Source organism: Drosophila persimilis, unplaced genomic scaffold, assembly GCF_003286085.1.
Source record: "Drosophila persimilis strain 14011-0111.01,24,50 unplaced genomic scaffold, DperRS2 tig00000000-arrow-pilon, whole genome shotgun sequence".
In the NCBI taxonomy this organism is placed as follows: domain Eukaryota; kingdom Metazoa; phylum Arthropoda; class Insecta; order Diptera; family Drosophilidae; genus Drosophila; species Drosophila persimilis.
In genome coordinates this window covers 5,071,118-5,085,630 of record NW_020825288.1, presented here as the reverse complement: position 1 = coordinate 5,085,630, position 14,513 = coordinate 5,071,118, and the positions used below count along the sequence as shown (strand labels likewise).

The following is a 14,513-nucleotide window of genomic DNA, read 5'->3' as shown; positions in this document are numbered from 1 at the left end:
GAGGAAGCGACAACCCTGGCCCAAAAACAGCTGTTGCGCTTGCGAAGAATTTTTCGAATTATTAAATTGTAATTTAAAAATCACTTTTGATCACTTGCGATGGCTGCCAATATTGCCGCGGCTGTTGCGGTGCCCCAGGAAGTCGATCCTGTGCTGAAGAAGGCCATCAAACTGCTGCATTCCAGCAATTCGACGTCTGCATCCGAACTCCGCCTGTTGCTGGACGAAGCGCTGAGGGCGAGGTACGGCCCGGAGAAGAGTGTCACGCAAAACATGACCCAGCGCATGATGGACGATGAGATGAGCTTTCCAGGGCGTGCGCCCACCCCACCGCAGCCCATCAACACGGATGAGATCATCAATCTGACCAACTCGCCGGACAAGGATCCCTCGGACTCTGTGGACACCATTATCGACTCGGACGAGTGCCTCAGTGCGGCGGGCATTGTAAACACAGGCGACACCGGCGACTTTGGCGATTTGAATTGCTGTGTCTGTGGCGAGATGATGTTCACGGCCACCAATCGGCTTGTTGAGTGTTCCAAATGCGGGGCTATGTACCATCAGGAGTGCCACAAACCGCCCATCACCAAAGAAGAGGCGGCCGACGATCAGGAGCAGACCTGGCAGTGCGATACCTGTTGCAACAAACCTACAAGCAGTCGGTCCGTGGCCACTGCAGCGGCGGCGGCGGCGACACTCCCGCCAACAATCTTTATCGCCGACGATCCCATGCCGCTGGCCGCCAGCAAGACGAGCAAAACCGCATCGGGCGCATCCTCACGATCCTCGACATCCTCCAACTCATCCTCACCCTTCTACAGGCCAGAGCCGAGCAGCTCTACCAATGCGAGCAGCAGCAGCAGCAGCAAACAAGGCCACAAGTCGTCATCATCGTCCTCCTCCAAGTCGCACAAAGAGGAGCGTGCCAGCAAGTCGGTGGCTCCCTCATTGACTGCCATCAGTGGTGTGGAGAAGCATAGCGCTGGCCCTACCTCATCTACATCGCGTCGGAGCGGCTCGAATACCAAATCCAGTTCGAGCAAGAGCAGCTCCTCGAAGCACCACGAAAGCAGCAGCAGCAGCGGCGGCGGCAGCAAACGAAGATCGAAGCAATGACGAAACTATTACTATTGAATGCTGACTGCCATTCAATAGTCCACAACACGCATTCATTTAGATATAGAATAGAACGGATTTCTTAAGTAATAAATTTATACCCAAATTCTGGGAAAATATTCAATGCATCTGCAGTTTTATTCAAGGTTTAAGTATAAGTAATCGTATGGAAATATTCAAAAAAACAAAGAGGTGCCTCTCTAGCGTCTGTACTTGCGCACAGTTACTGCTGGCGTCCTGGGACTGCGGCTGCTGGAGGAGGAGGCAGCGGCGGCTAGCGGCGAACCGGGGACCCCCTCCGCATTCACCTTCCGCAGATTCACACGGGTCACGGGCGTATCCTCCTTGGAGGAAGCCAGGCTCCGTGACGAAGGGGTTTTCACGTCGCCTTCGCCAGTGGGCTGGTCCTTGGCCCCGGCCTTCTTCTTGCGCTTCACATTCACAATGACATTGGCGTCCATGCTGACGTCTAACTCAAAGTTGAATTCGTAAGTCTTGTTGGAGCGCGGTTTGGGTGTCAGGTCATCGTTGACGACTGTCTTACCGTGCTTTGCGCGCAGGGAGAGCGCTGGACTGAAGCTGGCACTGGCTGCGTTTGGGGTCCGGGCTTTGGGACTAGCTGCAGATCTGGGAGAGGCCCGAGCCGTGGGGCTCGCGGCTGCTCTGGGAGAGGCCCGAGCCCTGGGGCTCGCGGCTGCTCTGTGAGTAGCGCGAGGTTTGGGTGTACCATTCGGCTCAGTCTTAACTCGCTTTTGTGTGGGACTGGTCTCTGCGTACCGTTTACGGGGCGAGATAGTCGGCGTGACTTTGGCGTTCCTGCGAGGCGCTGGTGAAGCTTTGGCCTGTGGCTTCCTGCGTGGAGCCTCCTCCTCTTCGTCGCTGTCGGAAATTATGTCAGGGGAGGCAACCCTCTTGGCCCTTTTGGGTGCAGCTGCAGCTGCAGCTGTGGCTGTTGCCTTGCTGGTTCCTGGCGGACTGTGGTTGTTGTTGCTGCTGCTTTGGGGCTTTATCTTAAAGTCCAAGTCGCCGGTGTTTGGGATCTTCATTTGCTTGAGAGCCGTCGAGAACCAATTGCGACACTTGTCGTAGTCCGGCTCCTCATTGTGCTTCAGTTTGGCCACATACTTCATGTATTCCCCCAGGGGAACCGGCACTCCCTTGGGGAAAAGAGCCTTTAGTGCAGCCCCGACATCCTCAATGAAGGCTTCTTTGGCCTTCTGTACTTTGAGTGGCACCGCCAGCAGCTTCTGTGTGACCCAGGGCAGTTCCACGCCCAGCCATTCGATTATGTTGTAGCCGAGAATCTCCAAGTCCGCGCGTCTGGTGGGCACACCCAAATGGGCGTCCCGCGATGTGTACTCGATTGTGCCGTTGTGCATTTTCTTGGGATCCGGTTTAAACTCGCCGGTCACAAAGTGTGAGGCCAGGCCAAAGTCCACAAGGTAGGCCTGGGCCGCACCAGCCTTGCCCTGGCCCAACAGGATGTTTGCCGCCTTCAGATCTGCATGAACATAGCCAGTACTGTGCATAAACTGGTAGACATCCAGCATCTGTAGGGCCAGGCGATAGACCGTGCCCTCCGGCAGGCGCTTGTCGTTCTCCTTGAAGAACTTTGATATATCGCTGCCGTAGCGCGGCATCACAATGAAGCGATGCTTCTGACCGTTGACAACCGCTGAGCCACTGGCCAGGATGTACGGCATGCCCAGGGTCTTGAGGCCCCGCTGCTGCTTGAACTGCTTAATGTCATCTTGCTTGGCATTGCGCAAGTAGAAATGCATCTCCACGAACAGGGGCCCATTGCCGTGAGGCTCCTGCAAGACAGAGTTCGAGAACAAAGGCTCTTTGGATTCTTATTGATTGGTACTCACGCATTTCACCACAGCGTCGTAGTTCTTCTCACCGGCGCGGGCGGCCGCATATATCTCGCCAAAGCCGCCAATGCCAATCGACGGACCAATGCACCATTTCCCCTTGGCCAGGTCTTGTAAAACAGTGCCCTCCTTCAGCTTCTCCGGCATGGCATATAGTTTTCCCTTGGCCTTCTTGGCGGGTGCGGCTTTTTTGGCCGGCGATGGGCCGGCAGCTGTCTTGGGTTTCACGGCGCGAGGCATTATGTGTGCCGCGTTTGGATTCTGTGTCGGGCGTAGGCTCTAAATAAATGCAGGAGTTTTTTTTCTGCTCAAAATGCCGCCACAAATAGCGCGAAGGGGAGAATTGCCATTCACCATTCTCGTATACAATTTTCGCGAGCGGTGCGAAACGAAATAAAAAATCGGTGAAAATTTCCGGCTTATCGATATTATTTTCCAGAAATACAAAATCGTATCTGACAATAAACCAAACGCGCGAGTTATAATAATTTAATTTGAAAAATTGAAAAATGACTCCGACTCCAAAGCCAGCATCCAAAGATGCACCGTCAACAACTTGCGAGGACGAATCGTTGGTCATCCTGAAGCGCATGAAGTCATTGAAACGCACTCGCGATATCTACGCAAGTCGATGAAACCGAAAAATGCCCTGATCGTTCTCAACGAGCTCAATAAGGATAAGGGCATTAAAATAAGTGATTTTACCATCAATAGCAATCCTGATGGCTGCTACACTGCCATAGTCACGGTCAACTCGAACCAGTACCAGAAAAAGGCGGTCTCCAAGATGGCGGCCAAGAAATTGGCCTGTGAGGCTGCATTGCGTGATTATGCCATTGCAAAAATGAAGGCTAGACCACGCAAACCGAAGACCAATGATGAGGAAAACCAACCATCGACCAACCATGTCGCAGAATCCATGGACAGCGATGGAAGCGACAATGAAAGCGAAGAAGATATCCTAAAGCTCAATTTGGCATCGTATGCAATGTATAAATTATTCAGAAAGTGGAAGCGCAACGGTTACTTTCGGCCCGAAAAGCATTCATTGGCAAAAGCACAGCCGCAGCAGGAAGGCGCCAAATCAGCCGTTTCCATCGTCCCCAAGGAACAGAAGAATCCACGAGGCCGTGCCGAATTGCCACCAAACTGGCAGACCATGCACCCGGCCTCATTGCTCCAAATTGTAGGTTCACTCAAATCAGAGAATGTAGTAAAATTCGAATACACCTGACCAAATGTTCTTTTTGTTTCCTTTTTAGATGCGCCCTGGAATTAAGTATTTGTATTATGACAAGGACGTCGAGCTCCAACGTCTCGGTGTGATCGTTGACAACCAGAAGATTACGGCCTATGGGTGCTCAAAGAAAGTAGCACGTCGCAATGTGGCCGCGAATGCTTGCAACATATTGTTCGGAACCAATTTCACACCTGGAGAGTAAAACCCAAAAAATGATCAACAAAAGCATAAATATTTAAAAAATATTTCTCCGGATGAAGAATAAATATTTTGCTTAAATTTAAGCGACTGTCATTGTCGCTTCACTTATTATTTATCATTCGCCTGATTTACATAATTTCATTCACTCATTACGGTCCCAGAAAAAAGGTTAGGTTTTAAGAATTTAAAAAATTGTGATTAGAGCTGTAAAAGCCAGCATATACTTTGGCGGGCACCTTCGTATCCAGTCGATAGTATCGATAGCCGAAAAGTTTTTGTTATGCTTTGACCTTTTCTTTTTAAACTTTATTTTAGACACAATCAAATCAAAAAAAGTAATTAAAATGCGCATATCTTGTTGTATAAAATTATGTGTTCAGAGCTAGAAGTTCTAGCCAGCTAGTAATGTTCAAAAGAAAATAAAAATCAAGGAATATGATTTCTGATCGTGGACCGATAACGATTATCCCGTTGTCGACCAGTGGGTATTTTAATACTCTCCACTACTCTCCAGGTAGACAAAAATAAAGGACAGGCTGAATCTACAATATAATTAGTATTATTACTAATAGTATTTAACTCAAGCTATTCTTCTGTGTAAATAAAAGGGTTTAAGTGGGCTTAGTGCGTTTTTCATCGGTATATTGACGGTATATTTCTGAGTTTTAGAGGGTCTCACCTGCTCATACGTGCAACGAAAAAATGAGTGATTTCGAATGGGCCATAAAAAGAGGGTATGGACAACAGGCAAAAACAGCCAAATACCATTCAAGCTTCGTACAAACCTCACCCCGCCGAGTTTCGACAAGCAATGTTCCTTGTCTTCAAGGTATATTTCGGTATATTTCCGAGTGCATATTTTCTATCGACAACTCGGTCACACCGCTGACGGCGTCTTTTTTCATAAAAAGTGCGGACGCGTCGAAGAAATTCACGAAAACGAAAATCACGTTAAAAGCAATTGCTGCGCGCTTCAATTCGGTTTTAATAGTCATTCCAAAACGCGCGAATACCCAAAGTGCCTTTGAGCAGTTTACATTACCCCACGAGAGCGAAAAATCGATTGAAATAAAATGGTAATTAATGGCAGAAATTTTAGCGGCAGCTACATTCTGTACTTTATTGCGCGTGCCCCGCCGAGCGGCCAGGGGGCACAGCAAATCAAATATTGATGCCCACGTAGCGCGAAAATTGAAAACATCTCCCTAAATCGTTTAGTTTCGAGAAATGTTCACATTTGTTGTACTTTGCGGTGGCGGCGGCGACAATCACATCGTGTTTAACCTCACACTTCGGCCAGCGGCCGACTCCATCTTGTACGCTACGCGTATTTCTGCTGCTGGCTTCTGTGTTTTCGGTGTGTTTAACTAATTGTGTGTGTGTTTTGCTCTCGTATTCGACAGGCTGGTGGTAAAGCAGGCAAGGATTCGGGCAAAGCAAAGGCGAAGGCAGTTTCCCGCTCAGCGCGCGCTGGTCTTCAGGTGAGTAATTTCCCTTATATTTGTTGTTGTCTGCTGTACATTTTGGCGCCTTTTTGTGTTCTCACCTCGGTGAGCATAATTCACCACCACATACAGGGTGTGTGCTTTGCCGTGTGTGTGTGGGTTTGTTTTGAGGGTAGCAAAACATAAACAACCTAGTAATTGATTTGTGGGTTTTCTGTTTTGAATATAGTTCCCCGTTGGCCGTATCCATCGTCATCTGAAAAGTCGTACTACATCTCATGGACGCGTTGGTGCCACCGCTGCCGTCTACTCCGCTGCCATATTGGAATATTTGACTGCTGAGGTAAGTTTGATTTTTTGATTTTTCCCGCCTCTCTTCTTTTTCTGAGAGCATCCATAGCGGTACTATCTCTCTGTACAAATGCATATATATAGATGTAAATGCTTAACAGATGGCTGTGCTGTTACAGGGTATTCCTATGTTAACGGGTGACTAATTCGAGACTTGTGTGCTTTCCTTGGATTTTAGGTTCTGGAATTGGCAGGAAATGCATCGAAAGATCTGAAAGTGAAACGTATCACACCGCGCCACTTACAGCTCGCCATTCGCGGAGACGAGGAGCTGGACAGTCTGATCAAGGCAACCATCGCCGGCGGCGGTGTCATTCCCCATATTCACAAGTCGCTTATCGGCAAGAAAGAGGACACCGTCCAGGATCCACAGCGAAAGGGCAATGTGATCCTTTCGCAGGCCTACTAACTGCCAAACCCACATTTGACACCCTCTTTTTTAAAAAATACGATGTTTTAAGATTAAATTCCGAAGAACCGTGTAGAGAGATCCAAACTTACCGACGAGGAAAAACATGTAATTTTAATAATTTCTGTGCGACGGCAACGCATATTTACCCTCACACAAAAGAAAGCATAATTATATGTAATTATAGATATCTGCCCCCAGGCCAACACACACACACACACAACAAAACCCCTCAAGCACCCAAATCTCACACATCCATAAAATATATACGCGCACGCATTATTTTTTATAATCTTAAACAAAAATGTGAAAGGATAAAAGAAATGCAATGAGCGATCGAAGATTATATAACAGATGAAAGCGGAAAGTAAAGCATAGATAAGTATAAGCGCCGAGTAATTACACGAATAAATTTAATAAAAATTATAATAAAAACTCAAATCCTGTTATTTCCCCAAAAGAATTTATTAGAGACATTTTACAAATTGTTGCAATAAACTTTGTGCACGAAAAATGTGTTGAAAAATAGGATTGTTAAACATATAAGCATAAGCGGCGGGCGTTTCTCTAGCCCAAGAGATGCGGCTGTGCCTTCTGGACGTCGTCGCAGCGCTCCATGAGGTCATCGGCATCCAGCTCCAGGCAGGCGCCCCACTCGATCAGGGTGATGCGATGATCGTTGTTCGAGTCGCAGCTCTCCAGGAACGGGGCAATGCAATGCTCGAGGCTCACCAGCGGCGCCCGGATGGGGAACAGCTCGTGGCGGGATACGGAACGATCGGTGTCACCATCCAGATCGCACCACTTCCAAACGGCAGCATTGGACCAGCGCCGGGAGTTGTTGGTCTCCGCCTCCAGCTCCATTTGCATGTAGTGCTCGGTCAGTTCGTCGCGCTCGGCCAGATCCCGCATCACGTTGAACAGCCAGTCGCGCATGCGGCGTGGGAATTCCTTCAGGTCCTCGCCGTCGCAGATGCGGGGCTCGTGGCAGGCGCCATAGTAGTCGATGTGCATGTGAGCGTTGTCCGGATTGCGGCAGCCTTCGTGCTGGATGTCGCACCAGCAGCGCTGCTGATAGACGGAACAATCCGACGGCCAGGTCTCGTTGGTGTTGGTGCAGACGTGGCGACGCGTGTCCACCTCCTCGGGGCAGTCGGGAATGCACACGCACTCGGGCTTCTCGTTGGTCAACTGGCAGATGCGGCCGGCACCGCAGGGCATGGTCTCGCACAGATCCACCTCCACGACGGGATTGAGGAGGTTGTGCTGAACGGCGGCCAATTGGTTGGCAATCTCATTCTCACGCTCCACATCCTTGATCTGTGAACGAGTTTCAAAATGCTTGAATATCAATTCCGGAGATGTCGCTTTGATCATGATCCCACCTTGGCCTTCTCCTCCAGCAGGCGCAGGAACTCCTCTTCGTTCTCATCCATATCGGACAGGTCCAGATCTGAGAGATCCAGATCCTCCTCGGCGGCTTGGACCTGCGACAAGGCCAACAGCGCCAATCCGAGCAACAGCCAGATGGAACGCATCTTCTAGAAGATCTTTAGAGTAAAGAGCGGTTTATTTTCAAAACGTAACTGTACCGCTCAAGGAACGTAACGATCTTTGGCTGTAACCTACCCCTACCCTTAAGGGTTGGTTTACATGCCTTCACTCATGTCGGAAGCACCGCTGATGCATCGGCATTAGCGGTGCCTTTTTCCCATCAGAGACAATTGAAGACGGCGGCGAAATTGCGCCCCAGAGTTCAAGAGGTCAAACGAGTACGTTTTCGTACAGTTGCAGATGCAGACGGAAAGAATTGTCGATCTATCTTGTAAGTGAATTTATGGATCTGTGCAAAAACACAAATGAAAACAATGCAAACACATTGTTCTTATGGAAGACAGGGGAAGGAAAATGTCTTATTATAATTTGGGGTGGTACCCGCAGAAATAGTGGATATGGAAAAGTAATCCAATAAGAACTTTGGTGGAAATTTCAGAATTGCATTCCATTTATCAAGGAAACTTCCTTGATAAATCTAAGAAATCTCCCTCTAAATTTGTTATATTTCTTCCACGTTTCCGCTGCCATTTCCCTTGCACTCTTCAAACATTTCTGTATAAACTGCAGCCTCAAGAAAATTGTCCATAAAGCATGTCGAACACATGGCAAAAAGCTTTTCAAAAAAAAGATCTTGTTTATGAAGTCATCTCTAAATGGAATACATGTGTGGTTTTGAGGCATCTACTATATACTATATAGTATGTATATGCGATGTTTCCATGTAGGTAGGGTATGATAGCACTGTCCCTGATTAAAACTGACCTTAATGTTAGAAACGAAACCATATTTCCATAGATCCATTATAATCAGCTCAAGATGTCGCCCTAATTCAAGTGTCCCCGGGCACTAAATGGCTTGTGGATTGCCCAACGACAACTTATGATTATCGCAAGGCCCGACTTGGCCCCAGTCATCGCACAGCCGCTGCTTATCAGGATCGGCTGCTTCCGTTTTCGGGCGACTGAGATTTGCTTAATCGTCGCTTTTTCATAGCCGAGCGAAAATCTCTATCTCAGAGAAAATAATGCGCCACAAAAAACGAAAAGAATATGTACAAACAGACGGCTGTAGTGATTTCCAGGAATATCCCCAAGAGTTGGATGCCGAAATGCATTCCATAGATGTATGTGCCTGTGTGTCGGGCTGCAGTTTAATTATAACAAAAAAAAAAAAACTAGCAACAATGACGTGATGCTGCCCCAGAGAGATGTTTATGCTGGGAGGCTGATGAAATCTAGACGAATGATTCTTCTGCCGTCTCTCCTCAAACAAAACAATTTGGATTAATTCGCGGAACTGCATAGGCTGCCTGCCAGCAATGATGATGATTGCACTTCCAAGGGGTACTCTTAACCTTGCAACACATCGACCCAAACACCGAACACCGACTTAACTCGAAATTGATTGGCAAACTTCCACAAAAATTGAGTTCAATTAACCATCAATCGATTCGCCAATATGGCTGAACATTGAACTTGAACAGAAACTTGAGAACAAACCAAAGCCGAGACTGCCGTAATCCAAAACGATCCAATGAACTTTGAAACCTCTCCAACCCGTATTATTCACTGCGTTCTTTAAGACATGTACTCACTATATGTTATGTTATGTGTTGCTCAAGTGCAATTCCTTTCGCGTTGGGGGATAGATGGCGAATGAATGGTTGGCCTGAAAAAGCTACGAAATGATTATGGATCGCCCGCACAGCCGCTGAAAAGATTGGAGCCCATGCAACACTTCTGGAGCCGTCGCCTCAAACGTGCTGCCTTGCAACATGTTCGCTCGGAGAGAAAACACACAAAAGGTATTCAATTTTTCATAGTTCTTTCTTTATTATTTATAGGTTTTATTCATACAAAATTTCAGTAAATAATCTATAACTTACCTTCAGTGTAGCTGCCAGTCCTTGGTCCTTGTTCTCTCCAGAATTGGCTCAGGTTTTCGAGGGTTTTTATGTTTTGTTTTGGAAAAGAAATATTGTGGTTTGTTTTAGAAAGTCTGATTAAAGATTGGATTCGCTAGTTGTAAAGCAAGGTACTTAAGCGCACTTATAGACAAGGCTATACTTGATATTGATATTGTTACGATCTGAAGTACGAGTACACCTGGTGTGTGGTTGCCTCTTCGCTAACTTACCTTAAGGCTAACTCAACAAGAAGCTTGTCTCAAGCGTTTTAGGGCTTAGAATTCATGGTAAATATGTTTAAAATTAATTCGAAATTTGTGTATGGTCTTGCGTTAACGTTTGCGTACCTAGAATTGCATTAAAAATTAACTAAATCTTTATGATAGTATTACTACTTAGACTGGCATTCACTTCTTTGGCGGTATCGACAGAGAGAGCGGGGAAAACAGAGAGAGAGACTTACAGCCGGATAGTAGCTCAAAATAAATGTTTAGATACAGATACATAGTGTTGGTTTTTCAGGTTTTATTTATTTAAAATAAATACGAATTTTCATATATTTTCGGTTAAGTGATTAGTGTGTTTTGTATTCGTAAATGTAGAGAGTAGAGGAGTGGCTCTAAATGAAGCTGGCAAAGTGGACTTGTGGACTGAGCCTCCGCTTATTTTTTTTTTTTTTCGACTTATTCTCAATACATAATTAATCGTATATTTAATATATAATTCATAGATCAAATTCAAAGCCTTTGGCGTGAGCTACAGAACGTAAGCATACATATACATATAGTATAATATATTAATAATATTGTAGAAAGAGAGAATAATGATTCGTACATCTAGTTAAACTGTGGATCTAAACTTAACTTAGAGTTCCGTGTGTCGTGGTTCGTACTCAAATATAAATACATACTATACATATATAGATATACATATAATTTCTGCGTATAATTATTTGTATTCTCATCTTTTGTCAAACAAAAACAAAGGAATTCTGCCCAAAAGCTTTAAAAATAATAAAGAAACATGCGCGTATTATCGTAATTCTACTGATTGACTGGATTATGAGAATGCAATACCTTTCTGGTAATAAATGGTAAAACTAGACTGAATGAATTAGTTTCCAATGGGGACAATAGGATTGAATGTTAATGGGTTTTGGCAAGTTCTAGGCATTCTAATTTACTTAAGGAACTTCCTTCTTTACTCAAAGGAAGGTTATCTGCCAGCATAACGTGTTAATCCAGTCAATCGGCGGAATGAGCGGGTAGTTCAATGACATTTGGTGTGGAGAAACCTTTTTACAGCATTATAGAATCATGTTTGGTGTTGTCTTGTATAGCAATAGTAGTCGTATGGTGTATATAATCTTGTTGCTCTATAAAAATTGACAATAGTTTTGATATCAACTCGTGTGTACATCGATAGGTTAAGGCCACACACCCGTGCTACGCCCGCCAGCTCAGCGTTTGATTTGATTTGATTTACTTATTCTTTTTTCTCTTGTTGTTTACGTTTATGTTATTTCTGGACGTATCTTTTTTTGCATTTGTTTGTTTTTTGTTAGGTAATACAAAGGCTCTATTATCTAGCTATACGAATTATGGCCAATAAGCTCAGGCTAAAGCTGCGTAATTTGTATCTAATTGCTAATTGATTTATTGCTTTCATTTGTCAATCCTTAGTTAATATTTTTTTGCAAGCAAACGCGCGCTGCACGGACGCTTGGTTTCGAAAAATTACAGAGATTGGGAGGATTGGAAATATAGAGAGCACTGGTAATCCATCCATCCGATTCGATTTTAGATAAATGTTTTCCAAAATGCGGCATGGATCGGCTTATTCCCCTCCCCACTCTAAATGGGGTTGCATACATGCATTCAGATGTATGCAACAAAAAATGGTTAAAGGACCTTTGGACCTCCCGAAAACATTGTTCTAGAAAATATTTATACATATAGTCTGTGGCTTAGATCGATAGTTAAATTATCAATGGTATAGCTTAAGTGTAGAGTAAAAATCGCAGTAAGTCGTCCTATGATAGATAGAGAGACAATGCGTTAAGTGTCCTGTTTTTCAGTGTTTATGTGTGCTTTCTGTTTTTTTTTTTTTTGTTAACTCTAAGCGAGTGTGTGTGTGTGTTGCTATCTTAAGAGTACCTTGAATCTTTCTTTTGCTGCACAAAGTGCGCACAAAAAGGCATCTAAATCAAAAAGAATTGTACACATTAGTTCATACGTTAAACATTTTTAAACATATACATATGGGGCGGCAAGACGTATCTGGGGGGGCTTTTCTTATCAATTAAACGACAGCTAAATGGCGGGGAGGGACGGGATGCGGCCGCAGGGCGCTCTACTTACCGGCGATCTAGCGGCGATACTTGCTATTGGCACTGCCTCCAACGGCCACCGAACCGTTTGACACGCCCTTTGGCGGCGGTGCGTTTCCATTCGGCGGCGGAGCTGGAGAATTGTACGGCCCGTAGCCAGAGGCTGGCGGCTGTGTGTTGTCTGTGGGCGAAATAGTTCATGAATTCATTCACATATATACCGCGCCTGGCGCATCCACTCACGGTAATTGTTGGGGGGAGCTGTCGCATAGGGGTTCATGCGATTCGCAGTCATGTTGTTGTGCTTGGTAGGACCCCCACCGTAGCTCTGCTGATAGCCGCTGCCGAAATTCGGAGGCGGTTGCTGGTGTGGCGGTGGACCCTGCGGCAGCGGTGCTCCAGGTACGGGTGGCGGGGCATTGGGCGGCATGTTCCAGTTACCCGGCGCCGGCGGGGGCGGCCCGTTGCGATGATGATCCATTGGCGGACCCCCTGCACCTGCCGGTGGCTGCACAGGCGGCGGACAGCCCCATTGACTGGGGTGCCACTGCTGCGGGCCTGGCGGTGGCGGCGGCGGAGCATTCCAGCCATTCTGCGGATAGCCGTTCCAGCCGTTCATTTGCGGCGGTGGCTGCTGGTAGTAGCCCTGCATCGGTGGCGGCGGACCGGGACCCCAGTAGTTGTAGTTGGGTGGCGGGGCATTGATTGGTGGCGGCGGCTGGTGCGGATACGGAGGCATCGCTTGCTGTGGCGGCACAGGCGGACGGTAGCCGGGCGGCTGCATGTTCCCATTGTGCGGCTGAGGCGGTTGCTGTGGCTGTTGCTGGGGCGGCTTGCTGCCATTGGTCGGCGGGCCCTGGGCCTGTTTGTCTTTCTTCTCCAAGTTATAAATAGATTTCTTGACATCCACGTGCACGTACTTAATGGAATGTTGCTTTTGAACTGACAGAGAAATATATTGTACAGAGGAATTTAGTACGAAGACACTCTCTACTCACGTATTGCCTTGTCCACAGCATCGTAATCATCGAATTCTATAAATGCAAATCCCCGACGCTTGCCGGTGGTTTTGTCGGTGAGCAGCTTGACGGAAACCACTCTTCCAAACTGCACGAAGTACTCCCGCAGGCAGTCCTCGTCATGATTGTCCTTCAGTCCGCCGACAAACAACTTTTTCACGGATATGTTGGTCTCGCGGGTCTCACGCTCCGGGCGTGGCAGCGCCCGCTTGGCCTCCACCGTTCTGCAAGCAATAAACAATATCTTTTGTATCCATTCAAAGTAACAAAAATGTATAAATAGCACAACATACTTGCCGTCGATGATATGGGGCCTGTTCTCCTGTGCTTTGTCCACCATCGCGGACTTTGTGTAGGTAATAAAGCCGAAACCACGCGAACGCTTCGTGGCGGCATCGCGCATCACCACCACATCGACCACCTTGCCCCACTGCCCGTAGAACACCTTGAGGCCCTCCTCTGTGGTGTAGGGCGCCAGGCCACCGATAAATAGCTTACGCAAGTGCTCCAATTCACATATGTCCTGCTGGGCGCATGACGCACGTACCGGAACGGGGGGCGTGACGGGCGAGTAAAACGCATTAAAGATGCGTCACAGTGAGACATCGCCATACAAACATATACACACACAAACCCACATACCTGTGGGCTGGGTGTGTGTATGTGTGGCTACAACGCCGAAATCTCAGCTTAATACTTACATCATCCTCCCGATCGGGTATTTCGATGGTCTCCGTGCTGGGGGGATCTTCGCCGGATGTCTCCTCCTTGATTCGCATTGGATTTGCCATGGTTAAAGTTAATTTATAACCAAATAAGCTGCAGGTAGAGGTGTCAAACCATCGGGGGCACTATCGATAGTATCGATGTGTTAAATCATTCAATTCAAAACTATCGAGAGGCGCCACTATTGATGGTAATAGGCTCTGCACACTGGCACCATCCGGCGTCCACCATCCACCATCCGTCAAAAACTGATTGTTGTCTCTTTTATGTTTATTTTGTCACTATCATTGTTTACGTTTTCGCAGTAAATACCGTTCTTTCGTTGTGAATGACAATT

At 46.8% G+C, this 14,513-nt stretch overlaps 6 protein-coding genes across 10 annotated transcripts; 3 read left to right on the top strand and 3 right to left on the bottom strand.

Annotated features, from left to right (window-relative positions):
• The first annotated feature begins 54 nt into the window (after nt 1-54).
• Nucleotides 55-1,243, top strand: LOC6598663 (integrator complex subunit 12). Its single transcript, XM_002023745.2, has one exon. The coding sequence runs from the start codon at nt 100-102 to the stop codon at nt 1,117-1,119; it is 1,020 nt and encodes a 339-aa protein (XP_002023781.2). The 5' UTR covers nt 55-99; the 3' UTR covers nt 1,120-1,243.
• Nucleotides 1,226-3,340, bottom strand: LOC6598662 (nucleosomal histone kinase 1). 2 transcript variants are annotated; one of them, XM_026984624.1, is made up of 3 exons: nt 2,991-3,340; nt 1,664-2,933; nt 1,226-1,588 (listed from the first exon to the last, which is right to left on the bottom strand). In XM_026984624.1, the coding sequence occupies exons 1-3, from the start codon at nt 3,231-3,233 to the stop codon at nt 1,320-1,322; spliced, it is 1,782 nt and encodes a 593-aa protein (XP_026840425.1). In that variant the 5' UTR covers nt 3,234-3,340; the 3' UTR covers nt 1,226-1,319. The 2 variants fall into 2 exon arrangements, with proteins under 2 accessions (XP_026840425.1, XP_026840424.1); XM_026984623.1 differs by having other exon boundaries at nt 1,226-2,933; nt 2,991-3,338.
• LOC6598661 lies at nt 3,307-4,480 on the top strand. The gene is made up of 3 exons (XM_002023743.2): nt 3,307-3,374; nt 3,534-4,179; nt 4,256-4,480. The coding sequence occupies exons 1-3, from the start codon at nt 3,307-3,309 to the stop codon at nt 4,433-4,435; spliced, it is 894 nt and encodes a 297-aa protein (XP_002023779.2). The 3' UTR covers nt 4,436-4,480.
• An 893-nt stretch (nt 4,481-5,373) lies between these two features.
• LOC6598660 (histone H2A.v) lies at nt 5,374-7,080 on the top strand. The gene is made up of 4 exons (XM_002023742.2): nt 5,374-5,510; nt 5,838-5,915; nt 6,109-6,222; nt 6,409-7,080. The coding sequence occupies exons 1-4, from the start codon at nt 5,508-5,510 to the stop codon at nt 6,637-6,639; spliced, it is 426 nt and encodes a 141-aa protein (XP_002023778.1). The 5' UTR covers nt 5,374-5,507; the 3' UTR covers nt 6,640-7,080.
• Nucleotides 7,081-7,085: 5 nt separating this feature from the next.
• On the bottom strand, nt 7,086-9,846 carry LOC6598659 (SPARC). The gene is made up of 3 exons (XM_002023741.2): nt 9,791-9,846; nt 8,025-8,189; nt 7,086-7,959 (listed from the first exon to the last, which is right to left on the bottom strand). Exons 2-3 carry the CDS (start codon nt 8,175-8,177, stop codon nt 7,207-7,209), a joined length of 906 nt encoding a protein of 301 aa, XP_002023777.1. The 5' UTR covers nt 8,178-8,189; nt 9,791-9,846; the 3' UTR covers nt 7,086-7,206.
• A 128-nt stretch (nt 9,847-9,974) lies between these two features.
• Nucleotides 9,975-14,283, bottom strand: LOC6598658 (ribonucleoprotein RB97D). 4 transcript variants are annotated; one of them, XM_026987961.1, is made up of 6 exons: nt 14,152-14,283; nt 13,744-13,973; nt 13,430-13,674; nt 12,675-13,373; nt 12,463-12,612; nt 9,975-11,477 (listed from the first exon to the last, which is right to left on the bottom strand). In XM_026987961.1, exons 1-5 carry the CDS (start codon nt 14,239-14,241, stop codon nt 12,470-12,472), a joined length of 1,407 nt encoding a protein of 468 aa, XP_026843762.1. In that variant the 5' UTR covers nt 14,242-14,283; the 3' UTR covers nt 9,975-11,477; nt 12,463-12,469. The 4 variants fall into 4 exon arrangements, with proteins under 4 accessions (XP_026843762.1, XP_026843767.1, XP_026843756.1 ...); XM_026987955.1 differs by having other exon boundaries at nt 9,979-12,302; XM_026987966.1 differs by having other exon boundaries at nt 9,977-12,594.
• Between the last annotated feature and the right edge of the window lie 230 nt (nt 14,284-14,513).